This window comes from Sinohyriopsis cumingii, chromosome 1 (assembly GCF_028554795.1).
Source record: "Sinohyriopsis cumingii isolate HCF-2022 chromosome 1, ASM2855479v2, whole genome shotgun sequence".
NCBI classification, from domain to species: Eukaryota; Metazoa; Mollusca; class Bivalvia; order Unionida; family Unionidae; genus Sinohyriopsis; species Sinohyriopsis cumingii.
In genome coordinates, this window is record NC_142961.1 from 46,759,022 (window position 1) to 46,779,368 (window position 20,347).

The 20,347-nt window shown below is 35.8% G+C and overlaps 1 protein-coding gene across 1 annotated transcript in view; it reads right to left on the reverse strand.

The window, feature by feature from the left end:
• Nucleotides 1-20,347, reverse strand: part of LOC149806803 (protein turtle homolog B-like) — a 264,646-nt gene that overhangs the window by 129,936 nt on the left and 114,363 nt on the right. The window contains exons 4-5 of the mRNA XM_089971057.1: nucleotides 14,986-15,252; nucleotides 10,628-10,903 (exon numbers count right to left, since the gene is read on the reverse strand). Of these exons, the coding sequence (XP_089827183.1) occupies nucleotides 10,628-10,903; nucleotides 14,986-15,252 (543 nt within the window). The remainder of the gene's footprint in view (nucleotides 1-10,627; nucleotides 10,904-14,985; nucleotides 15,253-20,347) is intronic.

Sequence of the window (20,347 nt, forward strand, 5' to 3'; positions counted from 1 at the left end):
TTATGTAATAATTGTCTCTATTATAAAGCTGTTTCCTTTCAGCATGATATAACATTGCCCGTCTTAAAAGCACCAACTCTCTGTTCCAGATATTTCTTAGAACACATTCATCAACCCAGTAGGATGCAAATAATCAGCCCCATGCTCTATTAGAGCATCCTCATTCTTTTCTGGATGTGTGGCTAATGATGGACATAAGTGTGGGGTGGGAGAAGGGTATACAGTAGCGATAGGTAAGTAATACATAATTAAATCTGTAAACAAAAACACCAAATGCAACATTTAAATGTCAGTAATAGCTTATTTATCACTATTATTAAGCTGAATATGTCAGTAAGGAGGGTGGCTGATGAACTTTGAGAAGAGTGAAAATGCGGGAAACTTACTAAGCTTCTGGTACAAGTAGTCAACTGCAGCTATATGTGGCAGTTGTCTGGGTAGCAGATTGTGAAGAGATGATCGGGCCCAGAGAGAAAATAGATTGGCTATGGTATGCTAATGACTGATGGTAAATGGAAGAGATATAATCAAAAAAACGAATGGACAAAATATGCCCAGGGAGTAACAATTGCCCTGACTTCGTGGGCTTTGATTTTTATGAACGATAAGCCCTTCATGATGGTGAGCAAAATCCATAGAGAGATAGTGAGCAAAGAAGTCTATCACAATCATCACCAACACAGGTGCAACTCAAACTGGGGATCTGAATCGGGGAAGGAAATACTAATGGAAGTTGGTTTTTGCTAAGGAAACCAAGGTGATATAACAGGGAAACAGAGTCATAATTTCCTCTGAAGTGTAAACATCCTTCCTCAAATAATAAAGCATGTAGTTTGCTTCTTCTCAGAGCTTGCACAATGGTCAAAAGGAAAATGGTTTTAAGCATAATATTTTCATTTGAACAATCACTCAAAGATTCATAAGGTGTTTTTGTCAATAAACACTAAAAAAATGCAAGGTTCCATTATGATTGCAATGAGTTTCTGTAGCTCAAAATACATGATAAGATCCGATAAATGCAGAACTGGATCCATGGACTGATTTTTAGGAAGTTTATGAGTGCTTGAAAGAGCTACCATGTAACCATTGATTGTAGTGATAAACAAGATCTCTCCTCAAATGGAAGAAAATAAAATCAGCTACTGCAAGGAAGAGAGGGTCAGCAAGGAATAAGACATTTCCTAGCACACCAATCACAGACGATTTTTCACTTGCATCATAGATCTTGGATGTAGAACATCGCTGGGCATGTAAAATGCAGTCAGCAACATGTTCAAAAACTTTGATGGATCAATCATTTGAAATGAGCCAAGCATAAAGTTGCAGAATCTGGGGATTGGTGTGAAACAGAGTACCTCTCTGTTGAGAGAGAAGACTGTCTCAAAGAGGTAATACACTTGGTGTGGCGATCAATAGGTTGAACTATAGCCTTTGAGGCCATAGAAGTACAATCAGGATGTACCTTATGGTGGAAACCCTGATCCTGTGCAAAACGTGTGGAATCAACCTTAATGGTGGGTAGGTATCGGTATACGCAGAGAGTCAATCCCAATTTAAACTGAAGGTACCCATTGCCAAGAGTACCTGGTCTGTCACTGGGGAGATACACAATGAGTACATATTGTTGTGTTTTATCACAAAAATAATCCACTAGAGGGAGCTCCCATAGACTGAACAGAAACTCTGCAACTGCTTTATGAAGTAACTTTTCTGTTAGGCTTACCATGCCTGTTCTAGACAAACTGCCTGTCAGAATGTTTTACTTCCCTGGAATCTGATGAACTTTGAATGTAATCCCTTCTGACTGTGTCTGACCAAGGATCCAGATCACCATGCAGACAGAAGGAGCATGAATACCTGCGGGGCTTACAAACTGCCAACAGAAGAAAGTGAGGAGGATGTATTGAAGCTACTCTTGGGAAACCAGATCAAATGTGGAATTCATAGTTCCCATAATTATTTTTATCCACTCTGGTAGAACATGAATCTGGCCCAGGAAGGTAAGGGAATTCATTCCAATGCACATGAAATCTTGAGAGGGAACACATTCTTATTCCTCCAAATTTGAAATCAGTCCCAATTGTGTTGCTACAGACCAACAGCAGGTTGCGTGGCTGCATAGGAACTGTTTGTTTGTATTGTTTGGCAGCCAGACATCAAAATACTGGATTAATGGAATTCCCAAGTATCTCAGGTGTGCATCTATTTCTTTCATGACTCTGGCAAAGATCTTGTGCACTGAGGCAGGACGAAATAGCACGGGTTGGAATTTGAATACTTACTGTCCAATCAAGATTCGAAAATATTTGTTGTGCAGAGCAAACATTTGGATGTGTAAGTAAGCTTCCCGAAGCTCGATGGAAACTGCCCATTCATCAGGTTTAATAGAGTTTTGAATTGAAATTGCAATTTCCATCATGAAAGTTTCCACTTGCAGAAATCTGTTTAGAGGGATAGGTTGATAATAAACCTCAGTTTTCCTCCTTTTTGGAAACCAAAATATCCAGAGGTAGAAAGCTGGTGACTGGATGTTTTGAACCCTCTCCACTATGTACTTCTTCCTTTAATTTGAAACGTTTGACTGATGGAAGAAGATGGGTATATATGAGAGAGAAATGAGTCCTATGAATCACAGACATGAACCTCTTATTCACAATAGAAAGGACCCATTGATATGTGATGTTTGAACAGGCCTCCAAAATTAGTGCCAATCGAGTACCTATCAGTATTATAGGAAGACATATGTACTGCAGGATAGCTCACCTATCCCTAGGGACAAGCTCTCTTTCCCCCTTTTGCCTCTTTGGGGAAAGAAGAGGCAAAAGTACATCGCTTGCTCCTGCCCTTGCCTCTCCACCTATTTTGTCACCTTTGTGGAGCAGATTTACACAAGGGCTGGCTACTTTGTTGCTGTGGTTATGCACTAAATTTTGGTACAAATTCGGGCTGACACATAGCTCATTCAGCATGAAAATATGGGGGGAGTAGAACAAAATGGAGGGAGGAGAAAACTGCCATAGTTCACTATTTACCTATCACTTCAATATCTCTCTTTCTTTTTTCCAGCTACACTCTGTTGGAGTCCTATTGAAATCAAAATCTTTAAAAGTTGTTGCCTCTGTTGATTTTTCAGATTAATCTGTTCGTCACCAGTGTCTGAAAATTGTTCTGTGCTGTGATGGGGCATATATAAAGCCCAGGCTTAACCGGCTGGAACAAGTTTGGAAACTGTTCCTTATGGTTATCATGTACAATTCTTCACAGCTCACGGGTAGTGTCCTTTAGATACTTTACTGGAATATAAGATTTTTTATCAACATAAGCTCATCTGCCAAAGTTTTGCTTTCTTGAACCAGTCCTTTACTGACTACAAATCCAGATTTTCTACCTGTTCTATGATGCTGTATTAGGGTTTTTAAAAAGTCCATTAATGCCATAGACTGCTTGTGCAGAGCAAGATATTTTGATCAAACAAATATATTTACTTCCTCATTTTAATTTTAATTTATTTATTAAATTTATCTGAACTCTTATATGGCTATATGCAGCTATGCTCAAGGTATTTTGAATAATGAATTTGTGTGAAGAACTATTAATATTTTTTGTATTTACCGTGGTCTCATTTTTACAATTTTTTTCCATGTATAAATCTTAAGATATTATGCCAAAAGTTAATTATAAATTGAAATCTAAAAGCAGCAAGTAGTAAAAATTTCTGGACTTTGGAGATCAGCAGTTTTCTTGTCAACAAATGGGAAGCAAGTGTACACTTATTATTGTACCCTAAACCAAATAAATGTGTGATATTCCTAGATTTCTTCAACTTAATAAAAAAAAAAGCATTGAAAACATGCAATCATCTAATGAACACTCCAGAAGATTATATCTCTTAAGCTGGTGATTAGACCGATCAAAGTTTGAAAAGTTTTGAATTTGTTACATGGTGTGCCGAATTTGGCCATAAAAGGTGACATGCATTTGCAGCGTAATGTTTTCAAGCTTTCAAAATGATATCAGTTCCGGTTCTAATTACATACACAACCCACTTAATTCAAAGCTCAATTTCAGTCAAGATGCATTGACTAAAATTGTCACTTTTAACACTTTTTTCAGCTCTGATATTCTGATGTAACTTATAACTTTAAACTTAAATTACAATTATTATCATCAGCCAGTATTTTCTGAACTGAATCATCAAATATGAACCACACTCAGATTCAGCCCACTTGGATTATCTAGGTAGCATGTATTTTAAACACTCATTTATAAACCTTCCGTGATGCATGATTCAAGCTATGACAGAATGTCTTGTCCAGGACACAATGTGCCAATTAAACTTTGTGATGTGAAAGATTGTTAATGATATCATGTGAAAGGGGCACTATGCATGATATCTGAATACTTGATGCGATTATGATAATAGTGGAATTGCAAGCATATATGGCAGAAAATCAAACCGTACTTCAAATCACAAAACAATCAAAAACAAACTACTTGAAAGTAAAATTTTCAACCATAATTTATTTTTTAGGCAAAAAATTTAATGACTTTCAATGACCTAGGTAAAATATCAATGATTTTCAAGGCCTTGAATTGAGGTGTTCATTTCTCAGTGACTTGCAATGACCTTTGATGGACATGAGACCCCTGCATAGAGGGAGGGAGATTAACCCTCACCTCTCCCCCCTTGACGATCTTTCCGTCAGAACTTATGATGATCGTCGGACCTCATCACTGAAAGATGGAGGTATCCATATAGATGACATCCATGGAAGAGGTTGTTTTCCCCCTTGAGGAGGTGAGTTCCACATACCAAAGGGATTGTAAGGTAACATGGGGAAATGAAGAAACATTGGTAAGATTTCCTAGCTCGAAAGCGTGGCTAAATGTATACTCTGTCCCGGTGATGTGATAAATAGGTAATGTAGCGAAACATGGTTATTCGCACCTATCCTTAGCACTAGACCTAGATTCAGCATGTCTTGCAGACGTATATCCAGTATCTGGTCTACCTGTTTCTGGTGATTAGCGGCTATTACTTACAATCAATTGCGATCTAGATTTGAGAAAACTTCCCACAGAACTAGGAGAGTTCAAAGAAAGGGTAAACCTTTTGGGTTTGTTTGATTTACATTTCGCCTGACCTAGGATACAGTGGAGATCCTGATCTGTCGCTGAAGAGGAGATTCTCCATATTTAGGCTCTTTGTAACCTCTACCGGGAGCAACACCGTTTTGATTTTGGGACAATGCGATGCCACCCTCCCATGATTGGGGAGTACACTTGGTCTTGGGAAGTTGATGACCCTTACTGATAGAAGCTGCCTTCTTTTTACAAGACTCACTGTCATGTCTAGGGAAGGTGCTGCTACTCCCTCTTTTATTCTGGGGAGGGCATGAAAACCCTTGAGAAATATCAGTTACTTCTCTCCTGGAAGATGCTATCCCTCCCTATTTTATTAAGGTTTATGCAGTAAACTCTATCCTGTCTAGGGAAGCTGCTGCTCCTCCCTTGTATGTTAGGGGGTGCTCAATCAATCCCTTTAAAAATATGTTACTACCTCATAGATAGCACCAATATTGCTTCGTATGTGATATTTGATTGATCCAGAAGGATACAACATTCTTCCTTCCACCACAGATATGTGTGACTGTTTTCAGCAAGGTCCCAACTGTCGACTGATCATGCGCTACACATTGGATAACCATCCATTCATTTTGTACATGATGAACATGGTCAGAGAGTGTTGCATGGCCCCTACTATCCCCATACTTACCAACTGTTTGAGACATCAGAAAATTTAAAGGTCTGACAATAACAAAAGAGAAATGATGATAATAATAACAAGGTGTACGTCAGTCTTTACCGTTGTTTATTATTTTCATACTTATAATCACCAGGACGTCATCGTTCTGTCGGAGTAATGCTAGCATGATATAGTTCCTTGAGATACAATGAGGCCATATTGTTTGAAACATTATGCATATAATTAGCCTTTCTCAAACATATTTGTTCACTCACTGTTAACAGTAGTGATAGATATGGCCTTATCCTACTAAATAGCCACAGGTTTGGATTGACTTGATGATATATGACTTGAATCTGTTCATTCCATTCCAAATTTTTCTCAACCATAACCCTAAGGATTTTGTCAAAGGTAACCATTTGTAGGCATATTTCATTCAATTTAAGATTCCAATTTTTATTTTCCAATTTTTCTCTCTTTTGCTTGGTAGTAATCATTAACTCATTAGTCTTTTCTGCATTTACTTTTTGTGTCATTTTCTATACACCATGAATCTAAGGTCTGATTTTAGCTGCTTGAAATATAGTACCATGCATCTGCATGTACATTGGTCGATGAAATATGGTTGCCTATTTTCAGTGGCAGATCATTTATGAAAATGAGAAAAAATAAGTGGGCCTAAGATTGATCCCTGTGGTACTGCATATGTGCATATGTAATTGGTTCTTCTTTAGAAAATCTACCATTTATTTTGACAATGTTTTGACGTTGTTAGATATGAGATAAACCAATCAATCGCTGAATTGTCACATTGATAAATGCTCACTTTGTTGACAGGAATAAAGTCAGAAGCTTGTCTAAAGCTTTTATGGATATAACTAATTTTCTTTGATCTGAGGCAGTAATCCATGTATCTATATTGGAGACCAAGGCTTTCTCACAGGAGTGGTTTTCTCTGAAGTTTGATTGGCTTTTATCAATTAAATTATAGTTTGATAGGGATATCAAAAGATTGTCATGAACATGTTTTTTCAAGTACTATGGAAATAGATGGTAAGATAGATATGGGTCTGTAATTAATGGCATTTTCTTTTAGACCAGACTTCTGACAATTTCTATGTCTGGGGAAACACTGAGGTGGATATGCTAAGATTACATATGTAAGCTATGCTGTTAAACATTATATATGCAGCAGCCCTCGTGAGATGTCGAGCAATATTATATAGACCTGTTGATTTCCTTCCTGCAATAGTTTGCAAAAAGCTCAAAACCATTTCATTTGGTACTGCATAGATAAAAGATTTTGTATCAGGTGTTTTTTTTTTTCTGAACACAAATTTCTTAGTTCATTTTGATTAGAGTTGACAATAGGTTCCCTAATTTTGGAGGCTATGCCGACAGAGCATTCGATGAATGTATTTGCTATTTCAACATCCACATCAATAATCTGACCTTCCTGGCTCAGTTGTTGTATTATGGGTGGCATTGTGGAATGCTTACCTGCAGCGTTTGTTCAAAACTTTCCACACATACTTCTTGTTGCAATTATTTTCTAAAGCTGACTGATAGTAATTCTTCTTTGCCCTTTTGATCATTTTGGTTAATTTATTTCTCCATGTTTTTTAATGTGCTTGTTAAGCAACATGTTTGAAATAATCATGGCGTTTCATGACAGCTAAAATGCACAGAGGCAACCAATAAGGAGGGAAGTCCAGTTTTATTGTATATGTTTTCAAAGGTATATGAATCATCCACCTGTACAGAAAGGTGGATTCAAATATTAAGAGGAGCATCCCCATCGCAAAGATCTTCCAGAAATTTTCCTTAATCATAATGCTTAAATGACCTGTATGTTATGATTTTGTGAGCTTGGATTTTTACATTTTTTTTAAGCCGGATTTTCTGGTTAGGAAAGTAGGGATGTAATCATTGAGACGTATGGTATCTAGAAGATGTATTTTTGTCACATTTTCTTCCATATTTGTATAGGTATATCAATTAGAGTTTGTGAGTAATCCTTTTCTTGTTTCGTCCACTAATTGGGTAAGACCAAAAGTTTCTGCGAAATTCAACCAATTTCTGGTAATCTTATTGCTCATAACATCTCTGTTTAAGTCACCTAAAATGTATAGTTCACTTTGGTCATGAGTCTCTATTATCTTGTTCTTTTCTACAATGCTCATTCCATTCAAGCTCCACTGAATAATACATGTAGACAGAGTCCACTATGAACACCAATGATCAATGAAATAGCTCGTATTTCCATAGCCTAAATCTTCGTGAGACATACATGAGAATGCTGGCTGAATGACTACCTTTTGCCAAGAAGACACCTCTTATGGAGTTATATCTTGTTTTCCAGCACGAGTGAGAGGAAATGACTCTTGCATCTGGACCAGGTAGTCTTTTTGTGTTTGAGATAGATTCAGAGATCAAATACCAAGTTTCGCAAAATCACATACCAGGTTTTGCAACCTAGCTTCTCCAAAGAACTGATCAATGAGAAGAATTGTAAAATTATTTTCTCGTTGCCAGTACTAGAAGTCTAACTATATAAATCAAATCAGGCTGCATTATTAAAATGACTGAACCATCGGAACAAAATTCAAAAAGTTAATTTGGATCATAGGACAGAACATAGAGTTTGGTTGCTATCAATAATGAGGCTAAGGCTATGGACGAGCAAGTAGAACAGTGGCAAATGGCTTGAACTCAGAAGATTTGAGCCATGTAAAAATCCATAAGAAACTCAAATTATGGAACAAGGTCAGTAAACAAGGTCAAGGAAAAGAAAGAAATTAGCCAGCTGGGAAATTGGGCTAACAGTGGTATAATGTCATGTGCACATCACCGATCACAAAAAGTGCACCATTTCCCCTTGTATACTGTCAGCAGGGAGGGGTGTCAAACTGTTGTGATCCTCTCCACAAATGAAGATTTGTAGTCTTTTTTCAGTGCAAGACATACTGGAAAAGAGCCATTTATGAACTTGAAATTTCTTTGGACATGGATGAAAGATTAGTGATCAGTACAGTTCGAGAAGTTTGGGGTTGCTATGAATTTCCTGGGCATGCCTGTCGCTAAATCAGGTAGATCAGTGACCCATGACTTATCTCATTGGAGAGGGGTAATTGGCATATCTACTCAACAATGACCATCGCGGAGTATAGTAGCAAGTTAGCAAGCCAATCTGACAAACTTGCATCTTTGCAGATTCTAACCTTTGGCTACAGTGCCTCAAACAGAATTCCCGATGCTAACAATTCTGATCTGCTATTGAATCAGGAAGTGTCTGCTTTTTGCTGATATCCTTATCTACTAATCTTGCAGGTGTATAGTCTGTCAGCACGGAGAGAGAAGAACCATGTGCAAAGGGTGCATGAAGATGCAGTCAACATTCAAAAGAACATCTGCCACACTGAAGAGGGGGAGGAGATGAAGAAATTCCCTTGCCATGTTAAACGTCTTGAAGAAGCTTTCCCAAGTGCTAGAACATTACAGTCTGTGTATTTGAGAGGAAGATGAGCTAGGTTAATATGGGCAAGAAACTCACACCCAAATGAATCAAATGTTGTGAAGGGACAAGGGCTGACTTCTCCACACTGACTTTAGAATGGGGCAAAGAAGGTTGTGCATATCATGAAGGAAAACCACCTTTACTAATTTTATCAGTAGGATATCATTTCTATATGTTATCATACAGGTGAGTAGGTCACGCAGAAGATGGCAACGACAGAATTTAATGTTCTGGTGAAAACCCAGTCGATGAAGTTGAGGACGAAATTAACAGCACCTAAGCGATACACTACTCATGTGTAGGAGAAATGCATGTATCTTCTTGATGTTACATGGATGTTACTGTGTACAAGTTGTATAAAATGAACAAACATATGGTCCTTGCCATTCCCATTTTAAACCTTTGTTCTTTTATGAACTCCCTGAATGTGCTTAAAAGCATAATTGGACACAACTTCCTGTTGGTTTTCTTAACCAAGAACGGCCTTAAATAGAAGCAGAGGATGCCTTTTTTTAAAATGAATCCATTTGTGTAGTAATGCCTTTATCTAATGCAATATATTAGTCTTCCTCTAGTCAGTTGAATCCACATTCATGATGGGACTGAAGGTAATGGGGTGAGGACTGGATGAATGAATTTGGGTGCCCCAACAAAGTCTGAGTTACTAAAAATATGTATGATCCACTTATTTTACTAACAGTGACCTTGACCTTCTGGCATCAAAATTAACAGCTTTATCCTTACTTCATGTGCAAACTATCCATAAAGCTTAGTGGTTGAAAATGGTGAAGAATTGGAAATTGTTTGGAGAAACTATTTTTCTTCTTTCAGTCACAGTGACATGAACATTCGTTATTTTGACACTAAAATCAATAGGTTCTTTTTTATTTTAAGTGCAAACTATCCAATCTTATAACTGCAGGTGGTGTGAAACTGGTTGTCTTTGTTCAATCAATGACCTTGACCTTGGAGATTTGACCCAAATTCAATAAGCTTTTTTCCTTTCACAATTTGTAAGCATGTATTTGATGGTAGCTGGTTAAAATTTAATATAGTTTTCTCTTCAACAACCCAATCTGAACCAGTCTGAATATTTTCATCGTTTCAAAAATGTCCAAATGTCCACACATTTTAAAATGCAACATATAATTAATATCAGTATTTTTTTCATATCACAGAAATAGGTTATGATGACTTTCAAGAACTACAATGGAATGTCTGAAGGATGTTGACAAGAACTATAAAGTCTACAAATGCTGACATTCGTATAAACCATCAAAGGAAGGTGTTAGCTATGTATTGCTATATGCTAATACTGGCAACAGCAAAAAAAAATTTCTTTACGATATCATCATTCTACTTACATTTTACAAAAAATTGTAATGTCCTACTGGCTTGTGTCCAGATTCCATTATATGCAAAACAAGTATAGTTGTTGGTATCCTGACACTGGGCAGACTCAATCCTAAACTGACTTTGTACAACTCCAGATTCGGTCTTAAGAACAGTGTTGGTGCCTTCTTTCCTCCATGTTATGGTGGGTAGTGGGTTGCTGTCAACACTGCACTGGAAAATGGCTGATGAATTTTCATTGACAGTGTTAACATCTAGCACTGACAGGCTCAAATTTTCCACTCCATCTGAAAGTATGTTCATACATATACACTATATGCATTTTAACAACATAATAATGTAATGGTAATGATACATATCATGCATATTTATCAATTTTAAGTCCAATAAGATACTAATGTACGAGTCAGTGGCAGCTAAAGAAATATCAGTTTAGGAAAATAATTAGTGGTATAATACAAATTACAATAGAAAGTTATGTTTGCTTTCTTTTATGTGGTTCATGTGCTAATGATTCACTTAAAGCATCCACAAGTCATATTTCTGTGTTACAGAAACTATTTAAAGATTTTTTCTAATCATAGTCATGGTGGGCATAGTTATTATCAGATCGGCATCATTTGAACAAATCTGAAAAATCCAAACTTGTGCTGCTTATAGCTAGCAAGCCTTACTGTTTCTTACCTAGGTAAAAGTGTTAGAATTTGTTTGACCCAGTTAAGACATTCAAGGTCTTTTATTATGTGCTGCTGTCCTTCCTGATAGATCACATCCTGGTGACCTAGATGACCTATAACAGTATCCTAAAATGTCTCAACATTTTTCAGATACAAATATTGCTATCCTGTCCATTCATGCATGTATCTTGAAATATCTGATGCCCCAGTGCTTTACACCACTATGAACTGCAATACTGCAGACATCGTAGCGATATAACTGAAAAAATTGTTAAAGCTATATTAAAAATCCAAATCATAAACAACACACACACAAAATTCAACATTTAAATAGAATCCAAAATATTGATTTGGATTTCACCCATGCATATCAGTTTGGTCAGTCCTTCCATAAATTAACCAGTCCACAACAACCACACTGCAGTAGTATTAATATCTGTCAAATGAATCACATTCCAACTTTTTTTGGTGATATATCAATATGTTCTTTAATTAGTTCACACTAAACAAATTCTCTCCTTCCTTCAACAGCACATGTATAGCAACTGAACCACCTAATAACACAATAAATGCGATGGACTTCAAACGCTGGGAACAAAGACAGAAATGCTTGATGACAAAATAGGAATCTGTTCTTCATTCTCACATAATTCTAACTTTTGTTTGACAAAATGTCCAGTTATCAATGTTTTCAATGATACAAGACTGCTTACTGTCATGTCAACCATAGCATTGGGAATACTGTGAAATCAAAAAATGTAAAAATAGCTGTTATAACTACTGTACACAAGTTGTAAGACTTTGCCTTGGCTAATCTGTGGGTTATTTTTCCAAAATCCACTGTGATATATTATAATAAATCTTACAAGTTCAGAAACAATGCACACATTTGTATTATTTGGTAAAGTTCAGGTTTGATTGCCAAACGCAAACTGTGTTTATTCATTGATACAAAATGGAATTGTAATCAATCATTGCCATATGCTACTGACAGTAAACATGCAACCTTGAGAAAGAAACCAGTGGAAGAATATTTTATGAATTCAGATGCCGTGGATTATTAATGTAATTTTAACCATGATGCTTTAGTTTATTCAGGTTTGCGAATGATGGCTGCATGTGTTATGACCTTACAAGGGATATAACTCCAAATTTATGGACACAAGAGCTGAAAGTGAATTGTATTTACATTTCAAATTTCTTGCCTTGTTATGAAAGTGTAGCGGGTACTTGGCTTTTTGCAGAGGAAACCTTAGCATTCAGTAGTTCACAAATTTCTCTAATTTTAGTTGATTGTGGAAGCAGCTTGTAGGATGGAGTCTTTTCCTCCTTGTTGAGATCTACTCACACTTTAATTCTGTAGTAATCCGAGGCAGTAGCAGGTGGATGTGTTCTGGCTCAGTTTGAATACCTGGATAGACCATACCAGCTGTCATAGATGATGCAATGCTGTGATCTATGTACACGTCATGGTTCCCCCTCCCTGTGCATAAGCACAAACATGTGGTAAGCAGGGTCTGCTGACCGAATGTGTCAGGCAAGTACAGCCAGCTGGTTCGGCAGGAGTAATGCTAGCATGGTTTCTGGCCTTGTGAACATTGGCTCAGCTGTAGCTGATACTGACTGCACCATGTGCATGCATGGACGGAGACATAAATCCCCATCATAATATGAATTGTGTCGCCCAAGGTGGGCCGAGACGATCCCCAAAATTAATCATAGCTGGCAGGACAGATGTATGAATCAAGTCCCCAAACTGGGTCAAACAGGTGGCTTGGCTGGTTCTGGATGGTAAAATCTTAGTAAAAGATGGATCCAATGAATCTGACAAAAACCCTAACATCTAGAAATATGACCCAGAAGGTCATGCTTGGACATGCGGGAAGACTTGCGCCACTGGGCTGAACAAAACTGGGGGAACATACCTCAAATGTATCGGGAAAGCCTTATTAGCAAAATATGGAAACAAGAGTAAAATCTGACCAGACTGTAATAACTGCATTGTCTCCTGAACTAGACAAAGCATATATTCCATGGTGGTTTGCAAAATGTGAACATTTTGTTTCCCCATTTCCGCTGAAGTAACTGTATCTAATTGTTGTAACATTACATTAGTAGGCTGGTGGACACGGGCAGCATCCACAAGAAAGATCACAAGAGATCCTGACTATGGATTAATGCTTATAATACCAACGTTATCTTTGCAAAATGTATTTATTTTGTTTCTCCCTTTGACTGCCTTTTGGAGGACTACAGGCCAAACTTCTAACCATGTAGCAAACACGCTGCATAGAAGAGATGATATATATTTTGTACATACTAGACAGAACTCGTGAGTGTTTTCCATACTTTAAATTTCTTGTCTTTTATTTGCTTGGTTGACACGTTATACTCAAATGAAACAGGAAGAGCAAAAGTATAAATTAACTATTCAGCTTGTCAATTAATTATTAATACTACACACGTCACGCTCAAACATAAGTGAAAACACCAATAGCATGTTATACAAATGGTTGAAATAGACAAAGTCCATAGAGTGAGTCAAATTCACCCACAATTTGTAAAAACAAATGTATAAAAAAGGTATACAACTTATAGAGGAATGACACCTACACACCATAAATCCAAATTGTGAGGTGGATGGCTATTATTTTTCATTTATAATGGCTGTTGATTGATGCAGAAGTGTCCAAATGATGTTGACTTCATTGAAGCAAACCTAAAAATTGGCGACACCTGGTGGTGGAAAGGGGATATAATGGGCAAGAGTTATTTTCCTTATTCTATATAAGATAGACAGAAAGATAAAGTTTCATCTGTTTTGTTGGGTTGGATTCATGAGGCATCTGGCTTATATCCTTAACATTAATGCAACCGGAGAACGTATTTTAGGGAGAAAAGGAAATACTTTCCTGATGTTGCACTGAATTACACAATTATGTTTCGACAACATGTTACATTTGGGATAAAAATATAAATGTATAGTAACTATTTATAGAATGTAACTAGAATGGCAAACATACTATGTGAACTGTGGAAGTGATTTTCAAATTCCTTTCACATAACCTATGGTATGAGGTAAGGACATGTTATTTTACATTTATTATTTAAGATATGCAGAGACAAATTTTGTGGTTGTTGTTGTAGGGTTTAACGCCATTTTTCAGCACATGATAGGCTATACATGGCGGCCTATATTAATGGTAGAGGAAGAACCCGAAAAAAAAAAACACGAAAGAACGGCCAACCCATGAGAAGCTACTGGCAAGCTTTCTCACATACCCACATTAGCCGAATCCGAGACTTGAATCCACGCAGACAGAGGTGAGATGGCAGTGATCCGTAATGGAGAGCACTTAAGACCAGTCAGCCACTTGGGTTCCCTGCATAGACAATTTAAATTGTAAGTTGTGTCAGTGTTACATTAAATTAAATTTGCCACCAACTGTTTCAGTTTTTAACAACTTTTAATTTTTGCTGAACATGTATTATTGATAAATCTTTCTTTCACACATTTAAGGATGTTATTTAAGTCATTCTTAATATTCAGTCTGTTTAATGAAGATATGATAAAACATTACAAATTTTTATTTACTCTTACGAAGCATGTTTTCATATCAAATATTGTTGACTGGTCTCTAAATATACAACAGAGAGCACACTGGAGATGTCTGAAAGATTACTGTACTTACATATTACTAACAGTGTTGCCTGAAGACTCTGAGATCTACGAGTTATGCCATTGGACACAATACATGTATAGTTGTCTGCATCACTCTTGCCAACACTGTCTATCATCAAGGTCTGGTTGGTTTTGAGATATTCAGGAAATGACCCTCTCCTCCACTGAAAACTGCATGTAGGGTTACAGTCTGCTATACACTGTATAATGACTGAGTGGTATTCTATGGCCTTGATAATCCCGCCAGAGGGATTAAGCTGAACATTGTCTGGACCATCTGAAAACATAGAATAAATCATCAGTCCTAACACTGAACCCAAAAGAAAAAATTTAAATGCAACATATCTTTAACTACTTTTTGCATTAAGGCAAAAATATTACATATGAAGCAGTCTCCTTGGATTTTTTAATGTGCACAAAAAAGTGTATTAGTTTTAAGCAATCTTTGTTTACCTAACCACAGAGTCCATAGTATCAAAATACAACCATAGAAATATATTGTGTGTCAACTGAGTAATTTATTATTCAATTTAATTTTAAACTTAAAAGTCTCATCCTTAGTAACAACTGAAGCTAAATAATAGCTAAAGACATTGTGAGCCATTTACTCATATGAATATACCTCCCACCTCAACTGCCATAAAATGGAGACAATCAAAACTCACAAACAAGAGCTGTCAAGGTCATTAACCAGTGGAATTAAAAATCACAGGAACACAACTTTTTGTTAATATGTGCATCTTGAGACAATTCACAATACCTACCAAGGTTAAGGCAATCCATAAAACAAGAGACCCAATTTATGTAAATTATATATATATATATATATATATATATATATATATATATATATATATATATATATATATATATATATATATATATATATATATATATATATATATATGTAAATTATATATATATAACCTTGTGAATGCAAATTTATAAATTTGCTCAAACTGTAAAGTGGAAAGAAAAGTTTAAAGTCCATTGCCGACATAATGTATATTAGGCCACTAAAAGCATGATGTACATGCTATGATGCATATCTATATTATGGGTATTGTTTTTAAAATAATCGTTTTTGTTAGGATCATTTAGTTAATGTCATTTTTAATACTAATATCCTATAATTGTAACTTCACATCGTAAGATGAGTCGTGTATCAAGTATGTAAACTGACTCATTCAAAGGATTTTAATGTTGAGTTGTACTATAATTCTTCAAGTAAACATGTTCACATGGTTTTGAACCCAAAAGTCACATGCTTTCTTGAAAGGCCAGACTAATTTAGTTCTTGACTGACTGGCTTGTACAGTGTTTGACATTGATTACAAGCTTCAGTGCACCGCAAATGAGTCATTGAACCTCTTTCTGATTCTAATACTATGTCTTAGCACCTCAAAATTAACCATGGCAAACACAATATTGACACTATAGAAAATTTTGCTCATGCAAAAGAATCAAATGTCGGATAAGACTAATCAGAAGTCCTTATCTCTTCCTATCTGCACTTATTGCATGAAAATAGGGCACCTTATTTCTGATTGCTTCAAGATGAGAAAGAAGCAATGGAATAAAGACAGAGCAGTTTCAGTGATCGTGTTTCTCATAAGTCATGTATTGGAAGCAATATATTGGGTTTAAAATATTTATTATGGAAAATTATGAACCACTGATGTTGAAAGGTTCTATAGCACTTATTGGTGATTCAACCAATCCTATCCCTATTAAAAATTAAAGGATAAAGGGCCTTCTCATAGTCTTTTACTATCAGGCATTTTCTGTTCTCTGATAAGTCTTTTCTTCTGAAAGTGTTCTTGTTCAGGAAATAGAGTGCAGTTTGATTCAAATTCCTCTCCATAATGTTAATTTAACATCAGACTAAGTTTCAGGACCAGTCAATATCAGTGCTGTGAATTCTTGGCCCATTGAGAGTGTTCACTTATTGCTGTTCAATTACTTAGCTGCAGAGATATGTGTGTTTTTGATTTTTAACATAGCTTTAACAATTTTTCAGTCATAGCATTACTATGTCTTCAGTGTGGCAGTTTATAGTGATGTCTAGCACTGAGGCATCATACCGCAGACATGTAGCATGATGTCCCACCCAGTCACCTTCCTGTTTAATTACATTATGCTTCTCATTTGTGTCCGATTACAATGGAAAAGGGAAGCTTGATTACATAAATCTGTCATTTCCTTATGAGTTTAGGTGTTTACTAACAAACTAATGTCAAGGAACAAATGGACACCACTTCCAACTACCGCCTCTTGAGTCGACCTTTCGGATCACCCTCCTTGATTTATCTGCAGCATTTTACACAATAGAGCATGATATTACTTCATTGTCTCCAGCATGTATTTGGCATTCACGATACAGCCTTACTGTGGTTCAAGGCCTACATGCTCAACAGGCCACAATTGTGTCCGCAAATGGAATACACTCCAGCCCAGTTGATCTATGTTGTGGTGTTCCATAGGGGTCTGTTCTTGGACCTGTTTTCTTCATTCTATACACTCAGCCGCTATTGAGTGTTATAGATCATCATCCAGTGTCTCACCAATTTTATGCTGATGACACCCAAATATACAAATCTAGCCACCCAAATGAAGTTGATGCTACCATCCAAGGCGTAGAGAGGTGCATTTCTGATGTGAAATCATGGATGACATGTAACAAGCTGCAGATAAATAATGATAAAACTGAGGCCATTCTGATTACAACACAAAGACTTTCTCATTCACATCCTTTACCTCAAACAATAAATATTAGCAACACCAACATTAAATTCACACAGTCAGTATGAAACCTAGGTGTTACTCTGGACAGTACTCTCACACTGCACCAATGTCACAAACATATGCAAGACTGGATATCTTGAGCTGAGACACATCAGTTCCATTCGCAAATATCATTCGGTTGATGCCACTAAAACACTTGTGTGTTCATTAATACTTTCAAGACTGGACTATTGTAACTCAATTATGTCTGGTTCATCTCAATATCTACTTCAGAAACTTCAAAAAGTTCAAAACACAGCTGCTCAGATCATCCTTAGAGTACCATGATCAGAGCACACCTCCCCGCTGCTTTGTACCCTACACTGGCTATCCATTCAATCCAGAATCAAACACAAAATTTGTTCTTTGTGCTACGTTTCACTGTCGGACTCTAGTCCAACATACCTATCTGACCTCACCCATGTGTACACAACAGCAAGATACCTACGCTCCTCTTCTGACAATCATATACTCATTATTCCCACTATGAAAAGGAAGTCATATGGACAATGTTCTTTTGCATACCAGGACCCAGCAATGTGGAATGAATTGCCTGCTGAACTTTGACACAAAGAAACAGTGATTCCATTCAAGAATGCTCTTAAAACTCACTTATTTTGACTGCACAAACAAACGTAAAGGCCTAATAATGTTTCCTACCTTAAATATTTTTCAGCATGTTAGCATGTTATGTTTTCTAAATTCATGGTGTTTTTTCTTTTTGTAATCATGTCAGCATTCAGAATGGTCTGGATGTTCAGAGTTATTACATTTATTAGTGCTTCAGGAGAAAAGCATATTGTTCTATTATTTTCTTCTTTTATTTAATAAATTCAAAGGACAAAATGTAAATTAAAAATGAGTTTGGAATAATGGCATTTAATATATGCTATATTTTAATGCACAGACAAGTGAGAATATGGAATTAAGTAAAATGTCACACATTTAATATGGCAATACATGTACCATCTTCATGTAATTAGTAGTTCTGGTTAGTTTTGTTGAATCATAAGAATATGGTCTTGTACGCATCCATCTCCCAGTTTATTGGACAAGGCCTGAATTAAGTTCGGAGCTTTTCCAAATCCCCACTGCATAAGTTCATCTAACTTCAGTTCTGCCTATCTATCTATCTATCTACCTACCTATCTAACTATATATCTATCTACCTACCTACCTACCTAACTATCTAGCTATCTAATTATCTGCCCTTTCTTTCTCAACTCTTTAGTGTATGGAGACTGGGCTAGAAGCATTTCCAGTAGGTATTGCAGCTATCTGACATTCACTGATTGCAACACAGAATTGTTATGAGTCTATGCTCTTAAAGAAAGTAATAGAAAAGAGTAAAAGACAACAAGCTTTGTAAAATTTAACAAATACAATGTATTTCCTAGAATACAAAGTGAAAATGAGAAAAAAATGAGAAAAAAGAACTTACGGTTTTGCGAATTAAATCCCAAAATATCCTAGAATTACAGACACAAATCATAATAATTTTAAGTCATGAATAAAACTCAGTACAAGTCCTGAAGAAATCCAAAAAATGAAGGTGTTGACGTGTCTGTTACAGCTTACAGAGTGTTGATGTCTCAACAATCTTTTATTGAATCACAGTAGTATAATTCCAGGTTTGAATAAATAAATAAATTCCAGTGAATGTCTTTATCCAAGAATTTTATCAGAGCACTTTTGTATTTCCAGAGAAAATAATCACTTGAATTTAATAATTTGAAGAAAAAGATTCCAGCCCGAAGGAAAAAAAAATACTAGTCAAAACATATAATACAACTTGATTGTGCAAAGATTTAAAGCATGAATGACCATGTCCTCACAGTTACAATGTTTATAGTTCTCTACTTGACCTCATGTCACAATCAGCATTTTCTGTAAGAAAACATTACCTGATGGAAAATAACCTTCTACAATAACTTGGATTGTGCATAATTCACTTAGGAAATTCCAAATCTTTGACCCAAATAAACATATTTACTTCTTTTATTAATAATAATACTGATTTTAAACCCATGCATATAGAGAATAATTTAGCTATGTATTAATTGTTTATAATGAATAAATTAAAAAAGACAACTTGGGTCAAGCAGAAATGAACTCAATTTTGGACAAGGTCAAGGTCAAGTCCAACATACAATGATAAGTTACAATAGCATGTAATAAAAAAAAATTATTTACAAACAATTAAATTGAAGATACATAACAGAATGAAGTGAATGAAATTATATCTCGCCATAGACAAACTTTCCAATTAAACGTTCTAAATAAATGTGTGATAAAATAATTAATGGATAATTGTTAGACATAAAGGATATACTAATATATAAAAGGTTATGTGTATAACATCTGCTGATACGTGTAATTGAAATATTTTTAAAAAATGGAGAAGAATAAGATAATTTGGAAATAATAAAATAGTGAAATGCAATTTCTTGGCTTATCAACAATAACAATAATAAAATCAAATTAAACAATATTAAAATTAAACTGAATGTTAAAAAGTAGCATTTTATTTAAGTCAGTTTTGAACCTTCATTCATGATTATGTTCTATAGTATGCATAATGCTTAGCA